The 18,905-nt window shown below is 45.6% G+C and overlaps 1 protein-coding gene across 2 annotated transcripts in view; it reads left to right on the top strand.

The window, feature by feature from the left end:
• Positions 1 to 18,905, top strand: part of lama5 (laminin, alpha 5) — a 194,445-nt gene that overhangs the window by 154,779 nt on the left and 20,761 nt on the right. The window contains exons 56-67 of one of the 2 annotated variants that reach the window (XM_045209507.1): positions 39 to 180; positions 1,467 to 1,563; positions 2,100 to 2,213; positions 3,700 to 3,885; positions 9,219 to 9,361; positions 10,575 to 10,754; positions 12,475 to 12,614; positions 12,839 to 12,992; positions 14,438 to 14,571; positions 15,067 to 15,232; positions 16,604 to 16,738; positions 18,647 to 18,798. In XM_045209507.1, the coding sequence (XP_045065442.1) occupies positions 39 to 180; positions 1,467 to 1,563; positions 2,100 to 2,213; positions 3,700 to 3,885; positions 9,219 to 9,361; positions 10,575 to 10,754; positions 12,475 to 12,614; positions 12,839 to 12,992; positions 14,438 to 14,571; positions 15,067 to 15,232; positions 16,604 to 16,738; positions 18,647 to 18,798 (1,743 nt within the window). Of the gene's footprint in view, positions 1 to 38; positions 181 to 1,466; positions 1,573 to 2,099; positions 2,214 to 3,699; positions 3,886 to 9,218; positions 9,362 to 10,574; positions 10,755 to 12,474; positions 12,615 to 12,838; positions 12,993 to 14,437; positions 14,572 to 15,066; positions 15,233 to 16,603; positions 16,739 to 18,646; positions 18,799 to 18,905 lie in introns of both variants that reach the window. The other variant, XM_045209506.1, reaches the window with a different exon arrangement.

Raw genomic sequence — 18,905 nt, 5'->3', positions numbered from 1 at the left:
TTGACGTCGACTTCATGTTTTCTCCTCTGTGGTTGCAGTGTGATCTCCAACACCAACAAGGATGGTTTCATCCAGCGAGCGGTGAACGCGTCCCGGGCCTACACCAACATCATCGCCGGAGTCAGAGACGCTGAGATTGCTGCCAACCAAGCCAACAAAGCTGCTATGGATGCACTGGAGGTACGGGAAACACACACACACATACACGTATTTCCTACATTGTGAGGACCATGACAGAGCACACACACATACACGTATTTCCTACATTGTGAGGACCATGACAGAGCACACACACATACACGTATTTCCTACATTGTGAGGACCATGACAGAGCACACACACATACACGTATTTCCTACATTGTGAGGACCATGACAGAGCACACACACATACACGTATTTCCTACATTGTGAGGACCATGACAGAGCACACACACATACACGTATTTCCTACATTGTGAGGACCATGACAGAGCACACACACATACACGTATTTCCTACATTGTGAGGACCATGACAGAGCACACACACATACACGTATTTCCTACATTGTGAGGACAATGACAGAGCACACACACATACACGTATTTCCTACATTGTGAGGACCATGACAGAGCACACACACATACACGTATTTCCTACATTGTGAGGACCATGACAGAGCACACACACATACACGTATTTCCTACATTGTGAGGACCATGACAGAGCACACACACATACACGTATTTCCTACATTGTGAGGACCATGACAGAGCACACACACATACACGTATTTCCTACATTGTGAGGACCATGACAGAGCACACACACATACACGTATTTCCTACATTGTGAGGACCATGACAGAGCACACACACATACACGTATTTCCCTAGATTGTGAGGACAATGACAGAGCACACACACATACACGTATTTCCTACATTGTGAGGACTATGACAGAGCACACACACATACACGTATTTCCTACATTGTGAGGACCATGACAGAGCACACACACATACACGTATTTCCTACATTGTGAGGACCATGACAGAGCACACACACATACACGTATTTCCTACATTGTGAGGACCATGACAGAGCACACACACATACACGTATTTCCTACATTGTGAGGACCATGACAGAGCACACACACATACACGTATTTCCTAGATTGTGAGGACAATGACAGAGCACACACACATACACGTATTTCCTACATTGTGAGGACCATGACAGAGCACACACACATACACGTATATCCTACATTGTGAGGACCATGACAGAGCACACACACATACACGTATTTCCTACATTGTGAGGACCATGACAGAGCACACACACAAAAGACACTCAGACTCACAGAAACAGCATTACACACTATATGCAATGCATATGTGTGGCACCTAAACAATGCCATAATGGGCCTGTAAGAAGCTAACATACAGTATGTTTGTTGTGTTGTTGTTGATTTGTGCAGAATGTGAAGGGTCAGGACCTGGGTCAGGTAGCTGACGGTCTGAGGAAGCACAGTTCTGAACTGGTGGAGGAAGCTGATACACTGCAACAGGAGCTGGGTAATAATGGTAATAATGGTAATAATGGTAATAATGGTAATAATGGTAATAATGGTAATAATGGTAATAATGGTAATACGGGCAATAATGGTAATAATGGTAATCATGGTAATCATGGCAATCATGGTAATCACGGTAATCACGGTAATCATGGCAATCATGGTAATCATGGTAATAATGGTAATCATGGTAATCATGGTAATCATGGTAATCATGGCAATCATGGTAATCACGGTAATCACGGTAATTATGGTAATCACGGTAATCATGGTAATACTGGTAATAATGGCACAACTATTGTTTCCTCCCACCTCAGATGAATAGGGTTAGAACATTCTGGAAACTTTCCCCAAATTGAAATCAGGAGGGATTAAACAGGGAGGAAACTAGGACTTCTGGTAAAAACTGGGAATTAAGGTTACAACCCTAGTGGTAAATGCTTGTCGCTTGATGTTTTATTTTTTTGTGCTGATTTTCTTTAACAGCAAGAAAACGTTATTTTATTTCATAACTTATTGTTGCCTTTCTCCTGTTAGATCTGAAGCCCCAGCTCCGGGATGCCAGGGCTCGTCTGGATGAGGCCAAGCATAAACAGAAGACTCTACTGAAAGACCTTGAGATGGTGCAGAGTAACCTCAACTTCAGCAGAGGTAAGGTCAGACAGACACACACACACGCACGCACGCACGCACGCACGCACGCACGCACGCACGCACGCACACACACACACACACACACACACACACACACACACACACACACACACACACACACACACGTACACACACACACACACACACACACACACACACGTACACACACACACACATACACACGTACACACACACACACACGTACACACACACACACACACACACACACGTACAGACCATCATCGTAAATACGATCAGGTCCTCAACGTATACAAGTACAAACAAACACATGTTGCTTACACTCCACTCCAATACTGACCTACCCTGTCCCTCCTACTCTGTCCCTCCTACCCTGTCCCTCCTACCCTGTCCCTCCTACCCTGTCCCTCCAACCCTGTCCCTCCTACCCTGTCCCTCCAACCCTGTCCCTCCTACTCTGTCCCTCCTACCCTGTCCCTCCTACCCTGTCCCTCCAACCCTGTCCCTCCTACCCTGTCCCTCCTACCCTGTCCCTCCTACCCTGTCCCTCCTACCCTGTCCCTCCAACCCTGTCCCTCCAACCCTGTCCCTCCAACCCTGTCCCTCCTACCCTGTCCCTCCTACCCTGTCCCTCCAACCCTGTCCCTCCTACCCTGTCCCTCCTACCCTGTCCCTCCAACCCTGTCCCTCCTACCCTGTCCCTCCTACCCTGTCCCTCCAACCCTGTCCCTCCTACCCTGTCCCTCCTACCCTGTCCCTCCTACCCTGTCCCTCCTACCCTGTCCCTCCTACCCTGTCCCTCCTACCCTGTCCCTCCAACCCTGTCCCTCCAACCCTGTCCCTCCTACCCTGTCCCTCCAACCCTGTCCCTCCTACCCTGTCCCTCCAACCCTGTCCCTCCTACCCTGTCCCTCCAACCCTGTCCCTCCTACCCTGTCCCTCCTACCCTGTCCCTCCAACCCTGTCCCTCCAACCCTGTCCCTCCAACCCTGTCCCTCCTACCCTGTCCCTCCAACCCTGTCCCTCCAACCCTGTCCCTCCTACCCTGTCCCTCCAACCCTGTCCCTCCTACCCTGTCCCTCCAACCCTGTCCCTCCTACCCTGTCCCTCCAACCCTGTCCCTCCTACCCTGTCCCTCCAACCCTGTCCCTCCAACCCTGTCCCTCCAACCCTGTCCCTCCTACCCTGTCCCTCCAACCCTGTCCCTCCAACCCTGTCCCTCCAACCCTGTCCCTCCTACCCTGTCCCTCCAACCCTGTCCCTCCTACCCTGTCCCTCCAACCCTGTCCCTCCTACCCTGTCCCTCCAACCCTGTCCCTCCAACCCTGTCCCTCCAACCCTGTCCCTCCTACCCTGTCCCTCCTACCCTGTCCCTCCTACCCTGTCCCTCCAACCCTGTCCCTCCTACCCTGTCCCTCCAACCCTGTCCCTCCTACCCTGTCCCTCCTACCCTGTCCCTCCAACCCTGTCCCTCCAACCCATATCTGTACATACTGTCCTCCAGAGGAGACCGCCGAGGTTATAGAGGAGGCGAAGGCTGCAGCAGAGCAGGCCAACAGCACAGCGGTGCAGGTAGAGGACGTCCTGGCCCCTATCAAAGAGCAGCTGGACCAATGGCAGCAGCAGTATGGAGACGCTGACACCACCAATGATGACATCAACAAGGCCTTCCTGGAGGCCAACAAGTCTGGTAGGTCTTCAACCACTAGTCTGGTAGGACCACTAGATACTATTAGACAGTAGGTGTGGTTGGACCACTAGATACTATTAGACAGTAGGTCTGGTTGGACCACTAGATACTATTAGACAGTAGGTCTGGTTGGACCACTAGACAGTAGGTCTGGTTGGACCACTAGATACTATTAGACAGTAGGTCTGGTTGGACCACTAGATACTATTAGACAGTAGGTCTGGTTGGACCACTAGATACTATTAGACAGTAGGTCTGGTTGGACCACTAGATACTATTAGACAGTAGGTCTGGTTGGACCACTAGATACTATTAGACAGTAGGTCTGGTTGGACCACTAGATACCATTAGACAGTAGGTCTGGTTGGACCACTAGATACTATTAGACAGTAGGTCTGGTTGGACCACTAGATACTATTAGACAGTAGGTCTGGTTGGACCACTAGATACCATTAGACAGTAGGTCTGGTTGGACCACTAGATACTATTAGACAGTAGGTCTGGTTGGACCACTAGATACTATTAGACAGTAGGTCTGGTTGGACCACTAGACAGTAGGTCTGGTTGGACCACTAGATACTATTAGACAGTAGGTCTGGTTGGACCACTAGATACCATTAGACAGTAGGTCTGGTTGGACCACTAGATACTATTAGACAGTAGGTCTGGTTGGACCACTAGATACCACTAGACAGTAGGTCTGGTTGGACCACTAGATACTATTAGACAGTAGGTCTGGTTGGACCACTAGATACTATTAGACAGTAGGTCTGGTTGGACCATTAGACAGTAGGTCTGGTTGGACCATTAGACAGTAGGTCTGGTTGGACCACTAGATACTATTAGACAGTAGGTGTGGTTGGACCACTAGATACCATTAGACAGTAGGTCTGGTTGGACCACTAGATACTATTAGACAGTAGGTCTGGTTGGACCACTAGATACTATTAGACAGTAGGTCTGGTTGGACCACTAGATACTATTAGACAGTAGGTCTGGTTGGACCACTAGATACTATTAGACAGTAGGTCTGGTTGGACCATTAGACAGTAGGTCTGGTTGGACCATTAGACAGTAGGTCTGGTTGGACCACTAGATACTATTAGACAGTAGGTGTGGTTGGACCACTAGATACCATTAGACAGTAGGTCTGGTTGGACCACTTGATACTATTAGACAGTAGGTGTGGTTGGACCACTAGATACTATTAGACAGTAGGTGTGGTTGGACCACTAGATACCATTAGACAGTAGGTCTGGTTGGACCACTAGATACTATTAGACAGTAGGTCTGGTTGGACCACTAGATACCATTAGACAGTAGGTCTGGTTGGACCACTAGATACTATTAGACAGTACGTCTGGTTGGACCACTAGATACCATTAGACAGTAGGTCTGGTTGGACCACTAGATACTATTAGACAGTAGGTCTGGTTGGACCACTAGATACTATTAGACAGTAGGTCTGGTTGGACCACTAGATACTATTAGACAGTAGGTCTGGTTGGACCACTAGATACCATTAGACAGTAGGTCTGGCTGGACCACTAGATACCATTAGACAGTAGGTCTGGTTGGACCACTAGATACCATTAGACAGTAGGTCTGGTTGGACCACTAGATACCATTAGACAGTAGGTCTGGTTGGACCACTAGATACCATTAGACAGTAGGTCTGGTTGGACCACTAGATACCATTAGACAGTAGGTCTGGTTGGACCACTAGATACCATTAGACAGTAGGTCTGGTTGGACCACTAGATACCATTAGACAGTAGGTCTGGTTGGACCACTAGATACCATTAGACAGTAGGTCTGGTTGGACCACTAGATACCATTAGACAGTAGGTCTGGTTGGACCACTAGATACTATTAGACAGTAGGTCTGGTTGGACCACTAGATACTATTAGACAGTAGGTCTGGTTGGACCACTAGATACTATTAGACAGTAGGTCTGGTTGGACCACTAGATACTATTAGACAGTAGGTCTGGTTGGACCACTAGATACTATTAGACAGTAGGTCTGGTTGGACCACTAGATACCATTAGACAGTAGGTCTGGTTGGACCACTAGATACTATTAGACAGTAGGTCTGGTTGGACCACTAGATACTATTAGACAGTAGGTCTGGTTGGACCACTAGATACCATTAGACAGTAGGTCTGGTTGGACCACTAGATACTATTAGACAGTAGGTCTGGTTGGACCACTAGATACCATTAGACAGTAGGTCTGGTTGGACCACTAGACAGTAGGTCTGGTTGGACCACTAGATACCATTAGACAGTAGGTCTGGTTGGACCACTAGACGGTAGGTCTGGTTGGACCACTAGATACCATTAGACAGTAGGTCTGGTTGGACCACTAGATACCATTAGACAGTAGGTCTGGTTGGACCACTAGATACCATTAGACAGTAGGTCTGGTTGGACCACTAGATACTATTAGACAGTAGGTCTGGTTGGACCACTAGACAGTAGGTCTGGTTGGACCACTAGATACTATTAGACAGTAGGTCTGGTTGGACCACTAGATACCATTAGACAGTAGGTCTGGTTGGACCACTAGATACCATTAGACAGTAGGTCTGGTTGGACCACTAGATACTATTAGACAGTAGGTCTGGTTGGACCACTAGACAGTAGGTCTGGTTGGACCACTAGATACTATTAGACAGTAGGTCTGGTTGGACCACTAGATACCATTAGACAGTAGGTCTGGTTGGACCACTAGATACTATTAGACAGTAGGTCTGGTTGGACCACTAGATACCATTAGACAGTAGGTCTGGTTGGACCACTAGACAGTAGGTCCGGTTGGACCACTAGATACCATTAGACAGTAGGTCTGGTTGGACCACTAGATACTATTAGACAGTAGGTCTGGTTGGACCACTAGATACCATTAGAAAGTAGGTCTGGTTGGACCACTAGACAGTAGGTCTGGTTGGACCACTAGATACTATTAGACAGTAGGTCTGGTTGGACCACTAGATACCATTAGACAGTAGGTCTGGTTGGACCACTAGATACTATTAGACAGTAGGTCTGGTTGGACCACTAGATACCATTAGACAGTAGGTCTGGTTGGACCACTAGATACCATTAGACAGTAGGTCTGGTTGGACCACTAGACAGTAGGTCTGGTTGGACCACTAGATACCATTAGACAGTAGGTCTGGTTGGACCACTAGATACCATTAGACAGTAGGTCTGGTTGGACCACTAGATACCATTAGACAGTAGGTCTGGTTGGACCACTAGATACCATTAGACAGTAGGTCTGGTTGGACCACTAGATACCATTAGACAGTAGGTCTGGTTGGACCACTAGATACCATTAGACAGTAGGTCTGGTTGGACCACTAGATACTATTAGACAGTAGGTCTGGTTGGACCACTAGACAGTAGGTCTGGTTGGACCACTAGATACCATTAGACAGTAGGTCTGGTTGGACCACTAGATACTATTAGACAGTAGGTCTGGTTGGACCACTAGATACCATTAGACAGTAGGTCTGGTTGGACCACTAGATACTATTAGACAGTAGGTCTGGTTGGACCACTAGACAGTAGGTCTGGTTGGACCACTAGATACCATTAGACAGTAGGTCTGGTTGGACCACTAGATACTATTAGACAGTAGGTCTGGTTGGACCACTAGATACCATTAGACAGTAGGTCTGGTTGGACCACTAGATACTATTAGACAGTAGGTCTGGTTGGACCACTAGATACTATTAGACAGTAGGTCTGGTTGGACCACTAGATACTATTAGACAGTAGGTCTGGTTGGACCACTAGATACTATTAGACAGTAGGTCTGGTTGGACCACTAGATACCATTAGACAGTAGGTCTGGTTGGACCACTAGATACTATTAGACAGTAGGTCTGGTTGGACCACTAGATACCATTAGACAGTAGGTCTGGTTGGACCACTAGATACCATTAGACAGTAGGTCTGGTTGGACCACTAGATACCACTAGACAGTAGGTCTGGTTGGACCACTAGACAGTAGGTCTGGTTGGACCACTAGATACCATTAGACAGTAGGTCTGGTTGGACCACTAGATACTATTAGACAGTAGGTCTGGTTGGACCACTAGACAGTAGGTCTGGTTGGACCACTAGATACCATTAGACAGTAGGTCTGGTTGGACCACTAGATACCATTAGACAGTAGGTCTGGTTGGACCACTAGATACTATTAGACAGTAGGTCTGGTTGGACCACTAGATACTATTAGACAGTAGGTCTGGTTGGACCACTAGATACCATTAGACAGTAGGTCTGGTTGGACCACTAGATACCATTAGACAGTAGGTCTGGTTGGACCACTAGATACTATTAGACAGTAGGTCTGGTTGGACCACTAGATACTATTAGACAGTAGGTCTGGTTGGACCACTAGATACCATTAGACAGTAGGTCTGGTTGGACCACTAGATACTATTAGACAGTAGGTCTGGTTGGACCACTAGATACTATTAGACAGTAGGTCTGGTTGGACCACTAGATACTATTAGACAGTAGGTCTGGTTGGACCACTAGATACCATTAGACAGTAGGTCTGGTTGGACCACTAGATACTATTAGACAGTAGGTCTGGTTGGACCACTAGATACCATTAGACAGTAGGTCTGGTTGGACCACTAGATACTATTAGACAGTAGGTCTGGTTGGACCACTAGATACCATTAGACAGTAGGTCTGGTTGGACCACTAGATACTATTAGACAGTAGGTCTGGTTGGACCACTAGATACTATTAGACAGTAGGTCTGGTTGGACCACTAGATACTATTAGACAGTAGGTCTGGTTGGACCACTAGATACCATTAGACAGTAGGTCTGGTTGGACCACTAGATACCATTAGACAGTAGGTCTGGTTGGACCACTAGATACCATTAGACAGTAGGTCTGGTTGGACCACTAGATACTATTAGACAGTAGGTCTGGTTGGACCACTAGATACCATTAGACAGTAGGTCTGGTTGGACCACTAGATACTATTAGACAGTAGGTCTGGTTGGACCACTAGATACCATTAGACAGTAGGTCTGGTAGGTCCTTGATAGTTTCACCTTATAATATTGCTATTATAGCTGATTAGGATTGATTTTCATAAAGTGGTGTGTAGAGATTTGTTAAGGTCTGTTTGAATTGGTAGACTAAATGGTATTGTCCTGGATTTAATATAAAGTTTACTAGGCAATTGTTCGAGGTAGAAAAGCTTTGCTTCTCTGATCATGCAAGAGACGAAACATTTGCTCAAGTCTGCTTAAATGGGTAGACTGACAGAACATTTCTGTCTGTGTGTCCCTCCAGTGGGTATGTTGGGCGAGGCCATCCCAATACTGATGAAGAAGCTGGACAAGCTGCAGAACCACTCAGCCCAGATGCCCAACATCTCAGAGAACATCCTCAGGATCAGACAGCTCATCGCAGAGGCCCGCAAGGCCGCCAGCAAAGTACGGTGGCTCACACGGGACAAACATAACCCAGACCCTCAATATGAATACACGTGCTACCTATAAGTCGTTTCAGATAAAAGTGTTAAATGTAGTTATTGTATGAATAAAGTATGAATGTTGGTCAAAACTATGATATGAGAACATTTAACTACTATGACTACGTCAACATACATTGGTATCGATGACGAGCTCACCAGTTGATTTCCATCAACAAGGCCTTCCTGGAGGCCAACAAGTCTGGTAGGTCTTCAACCACTAGTCTGGTTGGACCACTAGATACCATTAGACAGTAGGTCTGGTTGGACCACTAGATACCATTAGACAGTAGGTCTGGTTGGACCACTAGACAGTAGGTCTGGTTGGACCACTAGATACTATTAGACAGTAGGTCTGGTTGGACCACTAGATACTATTAGACAGTAGGTCTGGTTGGACCACTAGATACTATTAGACAGTAGGTCTGGTTGGACCACTAGATACTATTAGACAGTAGGTCTGGTTGGACCACTAGACACCATTAGACAGTAGGTCTGGTTGGACCACTAGATACTATTAGACAGTAGGTCTGGTTGGACCACTAGATACTATTAGACAGTAGGTCTGGTTGGACCACTAGACACCATTAGACAGTAGGTCTGGTTGGACCACTAGATACTATTAGACAGTAGGTCTGGTTGGACCACTAGACACCATTAGACAGTAGGTCTGGTTGGACCACTAGATACTATTAGACAGTAGGTCTGGTTGGACCACTAGATACCATTAGACAGTAGGTCTGGTTGGACCACTAGATACTATTAGACAGTAGGTCTGGTTGGACCACTAGACACCATTAGACAGTAGGTCTGGTTGGACCACTAGATACTATTAGACAGTAGGTCTGGTTGGACCACTAGATACTATTAGACAGTAGGTCTGGTTGGACCACTAGATACTATTAGACAGTAGGTCTGGTTGGACCACTAGATACTATTAGACAGTAGGTCTGGTTGGACCACTAGATACCATTAGACAGTAGGTCTGGTTGGACCACTAGACACCATTAGACAGTAGGTCTGGTTGGACCACTAGATACTATTAGACAGTAGGTCTGGTTGGACCACTAGATACCATTAGACAGTAGGTCTGGTTGGACCACTAGATACTATTAGACAGTAGGTCTGGTTGGACCACTAACCAGTTTATTTCCATATCTTCTTCTCCCTCTCAGGTGAGCGTACCTGTCAAGTTCAACGGGACATCGGGTGTGCAGGTGCGTACGCCCAGTAACCTGGCAGACCTGGCAGCCTACAACTCCCTCAAGTTCTACATCGCCCTGCCCGAGGCCTCACGCGCCCGCAGACAGGCCCAACCAGACAAACAGTTTGTCTTCTACCTCGGAAACAAGAACGTAAGTATTTTTATTATTATTTTTCAAACTCTGTTCATTCCGTTTTTTCATATCATAAGAAAATACAAAATAAAATAATAAATACAACACGTTATCTTCCACGCATACTGTGGGACAGAGAATAATTAATGTAAGTATTTTTTAAGCATTTATAAACATTTATAAGGCTATATAATGACGTATTCATGAAAGGCTCCCTAAGACAGTGTTTATCATTAGACAGTGTTTATCATTAGACAGTGTTCATCATTACTAGTCTAGTTTTTAATGTAGTCTTTTTCTAGAAAACTGTTTGAGAAGAATGACCATCAAATATGGAATTCTATAGTCCAGTAATACCACAGTTTGAGTCATAATACCCATAAAGCCTAGCGGTCAAACAGGGAAATGGTTCGAATCGTCTTTTCCACCATTCATTTTTTTCTTTGGGGATTTTAGAAACACTAAATATAAGGGCTGTGTTTCGTGCAAGCTTACCCTGGCGTGACGTTTTGATAGCCGCATAAATCTCTCTAGGACAAGGTGACTTTTAGCCATATATTTGCCTGTATTTACCCCCCAAAAATGAAATGCTAATTAGCTGCTAATGTGGTTATCATAAAGAACTACAAATGCCATGATGATGTGGACTAGACTGCTGAATCGAGGCAAAGGTAAGAATCTCTGGATTAACTATCTAATGTTAGCTAAATTTAGTAATGAATAAATTAGCTACATTTCTTTAAATGGACAATTCTGTGAACTGTCTTGTGCAAGTTTTAAATTGGTACAATACCTGTTAGCAAAGGTGTCAGCTAGAGATGACATAAAAGAGCTTGCAGGGATTTGTAGTTTTGCATGATGTCTATAATAATAATATGCCATTTAGCAGACGCTTTTATCCAAAGCGACTTACAGTCATGTGTGCATACATTTTTGTGTATGGGTGGTCCCGGGGATCGAACCCACTACCCTGGCATTACAAGCACCGTGCTCTACCAGCTGAGCTACAGAGGACCACTTTGATGCTAATTAGCATTTTTGAATCTGAAAGTAAATAGAGCTGAATATATTGATAAAAGTCACCTTGTCCGAGAGAGATTTACACGGTTATAAAATGTCACACCAGGGTAAGCCTTCACGAAACACAGACCTTATTTTAAGTTTTTCTAAAATCCCCTATGGGAAAAATGAATGGTGGAAAAAACGATTGGAACCATTTCCCTGTTTGACCACTAGGTTTTATGGGTATTATGACACCTCCACTGTGGGGCTCTATGATAATGCGTTTCCTGTTTCCTGTCTGTAGTCCAGTAATGATAATGCATTTCTTGTTTCCTGTCTGTAGTCCAGTAATGATAATGCGTTTCCTGTTTCCTGTCTGTAGTCCAGTAATGATAATGCGTTTCTTGTTTCCTGCCTGTAGTCCAGTAATGATAATGCGTTTCTTGTTTCATGTCTGTAGTCCAGTAATGATAATGCATTTCCTGTTTCCTGTCTGTAGTCCAGTAATGATAATGCGTTTCATGTTTCCTGTCTGTAGTCCAGTAATGATAATGCGTTTCTTGTTTCCTGTCTGTAGTCCAGTAATGATAATGCGTTTCTTGTTTCATGTCTGTAGTCCAGTAATGATAATGCGTTTCCTGTTTCCTGTCTGTAGTCCAGTAATGATAATGCGTTTCCTGTTTCCTGTCTGTAGTCCAGTAATGATATAATGCGATTTCTTGTTTCCTGTCTGTAGTCCAGTAAGGAGTTCCTGGGCATGATGCTGGAGGGGCGGAGACTGCACTGGCTGTTCAACGTGGGTGGAGACACGGCTGAGGTGGAGATGCAGGAGGACGTCCAAACAGATGGTGACTTCAACAACGTGGTCCTGGAAAGGTAACAACTGCCACTGTCATTGGCTGGATTTGTTCTCACTCGGGAACCCAATTTCCTCATAGTCCAAGGGCGACAATTGGCCTTACAAGTCTCAGGCAGGCTATATCATCAGGAGAGTGTCATTTCAAATAATCTCAGCTACGCCACCTGCCATTATCACCACCACCACCACCATCACCATGTTAACCTGCCATCTCTCTCTCTCTCTATCTCTCTATCTCTAGGATCCTTCAGTACGGTGAGATGGCCATGTCTTTAGAGATCAGTGAACCCAGGGTGACCAAGGCTGTGGTGGAGGCAGGAGGGGACAGCGGACTGCTCAACCTCCAGACTGAAGACACTGTGTTCTACGTGGGAGGGTACCCCGACACCTTCACGGTGAGAAGCAGCTGTGTGTGATTGGGGAGGCCTAGCTGTGGTTTTCTCCCATATATCTCTAATGTTAGTAACTTATAGATATGTTTCCTCTCTCAACCCCCTCAGTAACCCATATCTCTCTCTACCTTCTCTCAGCCCCCTCAGTAACCCATATCTCTCTCTACCTTCTCTCAGCCCCCTCAGTAACCCATATCTCTCTCTACCTTCTCTCAGCCCCCTCAGTAACCCATATCTCTCTCTACCTTCTCTCAGCCCCCTCAGTAACCCATATCTCTCTCTACCTTCTCTCAGCCCCCTCAGTAACCCATATCTCTCTCTACCTTCTCTCAGTCCCCTCAGTAACCCATATATCTCTCTACCTTCTCTCAGCCCCCTCAGTAACCCATATCTCTCTCTACCTTCTCTCAGCCCCCTCAGTAACCCATATCTCTCTCTAGCTTCTCTCAGCCCCCTCAGTAACCCATATCTCTCCCTACCTTCTCTCAGTCCCCTCAGTAACCCATATCTCTCTCTACCTTCTCTCAGCCCCCTCAGTAACCCATATCTCTCTACCTTCTCTCAGTCCCCTCAGTAACCCAAATATCTCTCTAGCTTCTCTCAGCCCCCTCAGTAACCCATATCTCTCTCTACCTTCTCTCAGCCCCCTCAGTAACCCATATCTCTCTCTACCTTCTCTCAGCCCCCTCAGTAACCCATATCTCTCTCTCTACCTTCTCTCAGCCCCCTCAGTAACCCATATCTCTCTCTACCTTCTCTCAGCCCCCTCAGTAACCCATATCTCTCTCTACCTTCTCTCAGCCCCCTCAGTAACCCATATCTCTCTCTAGCTTCTCTCAGCCCCCTCAGTAACCCATATCTCTCTCTACCTTCTCTCAGCCCCCTCAGTAACCCATATCTCTCTCTACCTTCTCTCAGCCCCCTCAGTAACCCATATCTCTCTCTACCTTCTCTCAGCCCCCTCAGTAACCCATATCTCTCTCTACCTTCTCTCAGCCCCCTCAGTAACCCATATTTCTCTCTACCTTCTCTCAGCCCCCTCAGTAACCCATATCTCTCTCTACCTTCTCTCAGCCCCCTCAGTAACCCATATCTCTCTCTACCTTCTCTCAGCCCCCTCAGTAACCCATATCTCTCTCTAGCTTCTCTCTCAGCCCCCTCAGTAACCCATATCTCTCTCTACCTTCTCTCAGTCCCCTCAGTAACCCATATCTCTCTCTAGCTTCTCTCAGCCCCCTCAGTAACCCATATATCTCTCTACCTTCTCTCAGCCCCCCTCAGTAACCCATATCTCTCTCTACCTTCTCTCAGCCCCCTCAGTAACCCATATCTCTCTCTACCTTCTCTCAGCCCCCTCAGTAACCCATATCTCTCTCTACCTTCTCTCAGTCCCCTCAGTAACCCATATCTCTCTCTAACTTCTCTCTCTCTCTCTGTTCTTCTCTCAGCCCCCTCTCCAGCTCCAGCTGCCCAACTTCAAGGGCTGTTTTGAGCTGGAGACCCTGAATGAGGAGGTGCTCAGTCTCTATAACTTCGAGAACATCTTCCAACTCAACACCACCGAGGAGAAACCATGTGGAAGGTGAGACCACTAGCAGACCACTACATCCTATCTCTATGGCTAGAGCGCTGAATACTACCAACAGCCTCTAACCACTGTGGACTTCTGCATCTGGGAGCTATAGTTATAGTTTCCATCCCCTACAAAAAGCTGATCTTATATTTTGCGTTCTACACTCTTAGAAAAAAAGGTTTCCAAAAGGGTTCTTCAGCTGTCCCCATAGGAGAACCCTTTTTTGGTTCCAGGTAGAACCATTTTGGGTTCCAGGTAGAACCCTTTTGGGTTCCATTTAGAACCCTCTGTGGAAAGGGTTCTACATGGAACCAAAAGCAGTTATTCAAAGGGTTCTCCTACGGGGACAGCCGAAGAACCCTTTTAAGTTCTAGATAGCACATTTTTTTTCTAAGAGTGTAGGGCCTAGTTCACTCAGTTAGCAAAACCAAATGTACAACATTGTCTATGATATATTGTGATGTTGTTTGCCATGTTAGTGACGTGTGTTTCTTTGTTTGTCAGAGCGAAGCCGGTGTTGACCCAGCAGTGGGTGAACGACGCGGCCTACTTTGACGGGACGGGTTACGCCGAGGTCACCTTCAAGGAGGACACTGGGAAGATGCAGCGCTTTGAACAGGAAGTTAAACTGATGAGTCACAACGGCATCCTGCTCATACTCCACAGCCAGGTCAGAGGTCATGCTACTGCTGCTGGTGTTTAAATCTCAACACTACACTGGCATGAAAATATATAAATGTTCACAGTGTTTAGCACCGGATAGGATAGGAAAGGATGAACGTTAATGTCCCCGAGGGGAAAACTGTCTTAGACACACAGTACTGCTGTATATAAAATAACTGCTGTGTCCCGTAGTATCATACTATAATCTATCTAATGACTGTTAACGCTCTTATAAAAACAATGTTTTGAGTCCTGATTCACTTAGACACTTTCCATCATGGATTTAAAACATTGGAATGGTGTAACCATTGTCATAGTTAAATCCAGACAATACAGTGTGCTTGTGCACACTTCAGGGGAAAGGTAGAGAGTCAGGATGTAGCCAACATTATTGATGCCCTGTTGGTTCCTGTTTGAACCTGTCTGTGTATTGAAGCCCTGTTGGTTTCTGTTTTAACCTGTCTGTGTATTGAAGCCCTGTTGGTTTCTGTTTTAACCTGTCTGTGTATTGATGCCCTGTTGGTTCCTGTTTGAACCTGTCTGTGTATTGACACCCTGTTGGTTCCTGTTTGAACCTGTCTGTGTATTGACGCCCTGTTGGTTCCTGTTTGAACCTGTCTGTGTATTGAAGCCCTGTTGGTTCCTGTTTGAACCTGTCTGCGTATTGACACCCTGTTGGTTCCTGTTTGAACCTGTCTGTGTATTGACACCCTGTTGGTTCCTGTTTGAACCTGTCTGTGTATTGACGCCCTGTTGGTTCCTGTTTGAACCTGTCTGTGTATGTGACCCTGTTGGTTCCTGTTTGAACCTGTCTGTGTATTGATGCCCTGTTGGTTCCTGTTTGAACCTGTCTGTGTATTGACACCCTGTTGGTTCCTGTTTGAACCTGTCTGTGTATTGACGCCCTGTTGGTTCCTGTTTGAACCTGTCTGTGTATTGATGCCCTGTTGGTTCCTGTTTGAACCTGTCTGTGTATTGAAGCCCTGTTGGTTCCTGTTTGAACCTGTCTGTGTATTGACACCCTGTTGGTTCCTGTTTGAACCTGTCTGTGTATTGACACCCTGTTGGTTCCTGTTTGAACCTGTCTGTGTATTGACGCCCTGTTGGTTCCTGTTTGAACCTGTCTGTGTATTGAAGCCCTGTTGGTTCCTGTTTGAACCTGTCTGTGTATTGACACCCTGTTGGTTCCTGTTTGAACCTGTCTGTGTATTGACACCCTGTTGGTTCCTGTTTGAACCTGTCTGTGTATTGACGCCCTGTTGGTTCCTGTTTGAACCTGTCTGTGTATGTGACCCTGTTGGTTCCTGTTTGAACCTGTCTGTGTATTGACGCCCTGTTGGTTCCTGTTTGAACCTGTCTGTGTATGTGACCCCATCAGGAGAAGTTCCTGTGCTTGGCGGTGCGTCAGGGACGTCTCAGGGTCTTCTATGACGTCACTGGTTCTCTACAGGAGCTGGAGCCTAAAGACCCAGACTCACCTTACCTCAAGATCAGCGACGCTGACCCCAAATCTGTAAGAAACGTTCAGCTGTTGCTTTAAGTTTATACAGTACATCATACTGTAGCTAGTGTTAAAGGCTGTAAGTAAGAGCGTCTGCTAAATGACGTAAATGACGTAAATGTAAGTACACCGACATTAAAGCTAGTGCAAACATATAAATAGAGTTGCTCTTGGACATGCAGTATAATACATGCACTATTCATTCATTGTCTTTGGGCAACAAGTAGTAAGTAGGTATTGTGTTGGTGTGATGAGGAGGTTTGCAGTTTTGGAAAATAGTTTCTTAACCTCAAGATATTTTCTCCTGGAAGGTTAAAACCTTTTTTACTGCAGTGGGCTAAATCAGGGTCACACAGAGTGTTTCTTGGTAGTCTTAAACAAATCTACTTTGAAACAAAAAGTATACACCTCACACACGTGGTTATGGGCTTTAGACAAAGAAGACACCTGTTTACACTTTATATACATCACAGAAGACTGAAATATAACAAAACCGTTTGACATGGAAACACCGGACCTTGGGCATAAAAAAAAAAAAAACGGTTTATTAACTATGAAACTATGAAAAATATGAATAACAGTCCACCCATGAGGCCACTAGAGGGCGCATTGGTCATTCGACTGCAGGAACATTTACAGTTGAAGTCGAAAGTTTATATACACTTAGGTTGGAGTCATTAAATCTTGTTTTTCAACCACTCCACACATTTCTTGTTAACAAACTATAATTTTGGCAAGTCGGTTAGGACATCTACTTTGTGCATGACACAAGTAATTTTTCCAACAATTGTTTACAGACAGATTATTTCACTTATAATTCACTGTATCACAATTCCAGTGGGTCAGAGGTTTACATACACTAAGTTGACTGTGCCTTTAAACAGCTTGGAAAGTTCCAGAAAATGATGTCATGGCTTTAGAAGCTTCTGATAGGCTAATTGACATCATTTGAGTCAATTGGAGGTGTACCTGTGAATGTATTTCAAGGCCTGCCTTCAAACTCAGTGCCTCTTTGCTTGACATCATGGGAAAATCAAAATAAATAAGCCAAGACCTCATAAAAAAAAATGGTAGACCTCCACAAGTCTGGTTCATCCTTGGGAGCAATTTCCAAACACCTGAAGGTACCACGTTCATCTGTACAAACAATAGTACGCAAGTATAAACACCATGGGACCACGCAGCCGTCATACCGCGCAAGAAGGAGACGCGTTCTGTCTCCTAGAGATGAATGTACTTTGGTGTGAAAAGTGCAGAAGAACACCATCCCAACCGTGAAGCACGGGGGTGGCAGCATCATGCTGTGAGGGTGCTTTGCTGCAGGAGGGACTGGTGCACTTCACAAAATAGATGGCATCATGAGGAAGGAAAATTATGTGGATATATTGAAGCAACATCTCAAGACATCAGTCAGGAAGTTAAAGCTTGGTTGCAAATGGGTCTTCCAAATGGACAATGACTATAGAAAATGTGTGGGCAGAACTGGAAAAGTGTGTGCGAGCAAGGAGGCTACAAACCTGACTCAGTTACACCAGCTCTGTCAGGAAGAATGGGCCAAAATTCACCCAACTTATTGTGGGAAGCTTGTGGAAGGCTACCCGAAACGTTTGACCCAAGTTAAACAATTTAAAGGCAATGCTACCAAATACTAATTGAGTGTATGTAAACTTCTGACCCACTGGGAATGTGATGAAAGAAATAAAAGCTGAAATAAATCACTCTCTACTATTATTCTGACATTTCACATTCTTAAAATAAAGTGGTGATCCTAACTGACCTAAGAGAGGGAATTTTTACTAGGATTAAATGTCAGGAATTGTGAAAAACTGAGTTTAAATATATTTGGCTAAGGTGTACATAAACTTCTGACTTCAACTGTATGTGCAAGTTGTAAAGTGTAGTGTTTGTGTTCCTGTGTAGTTGGAGATCATCCTCCTCTATGATACGACCACGCGTGTTGTGGTGAGGAACAACCGCCAAACCCTGTTTAACTACGTCTTCACCACGCCCCTGCCGCGCTTCGACGGCAGCTACTACCTGGCCGGAGTCCCAGAGGAGAAGATGCCTGAAAAGTGAGCCACATACACACACACACGCAGACACGCACACACGCAGACACGCAGACACGCACACACACACACGCAGACACACACACACACACGCAGACACGCACACACGC

Source organism: Coregonus clupeaformis, chromosome 30 (genome assembly GCF_020615455.1).
Source record: "Coregonus clupeaformis isolate EN_2021a chromosome 30, ASM2061545v1, whole genome shotgun sequence".
NCBI classification, from domain to species: domain Eukaryota; kingdom Metazoa; phylum Chordata; class Actinopteri; order Salmoniformes; family Salmonidae; genus Coregonus; species Coregonus clupeaformis.
Note: the sequence above shows the minus strand (reverse complement) of the source record. Positions and strands in the feature narration are given on the sequence as shown.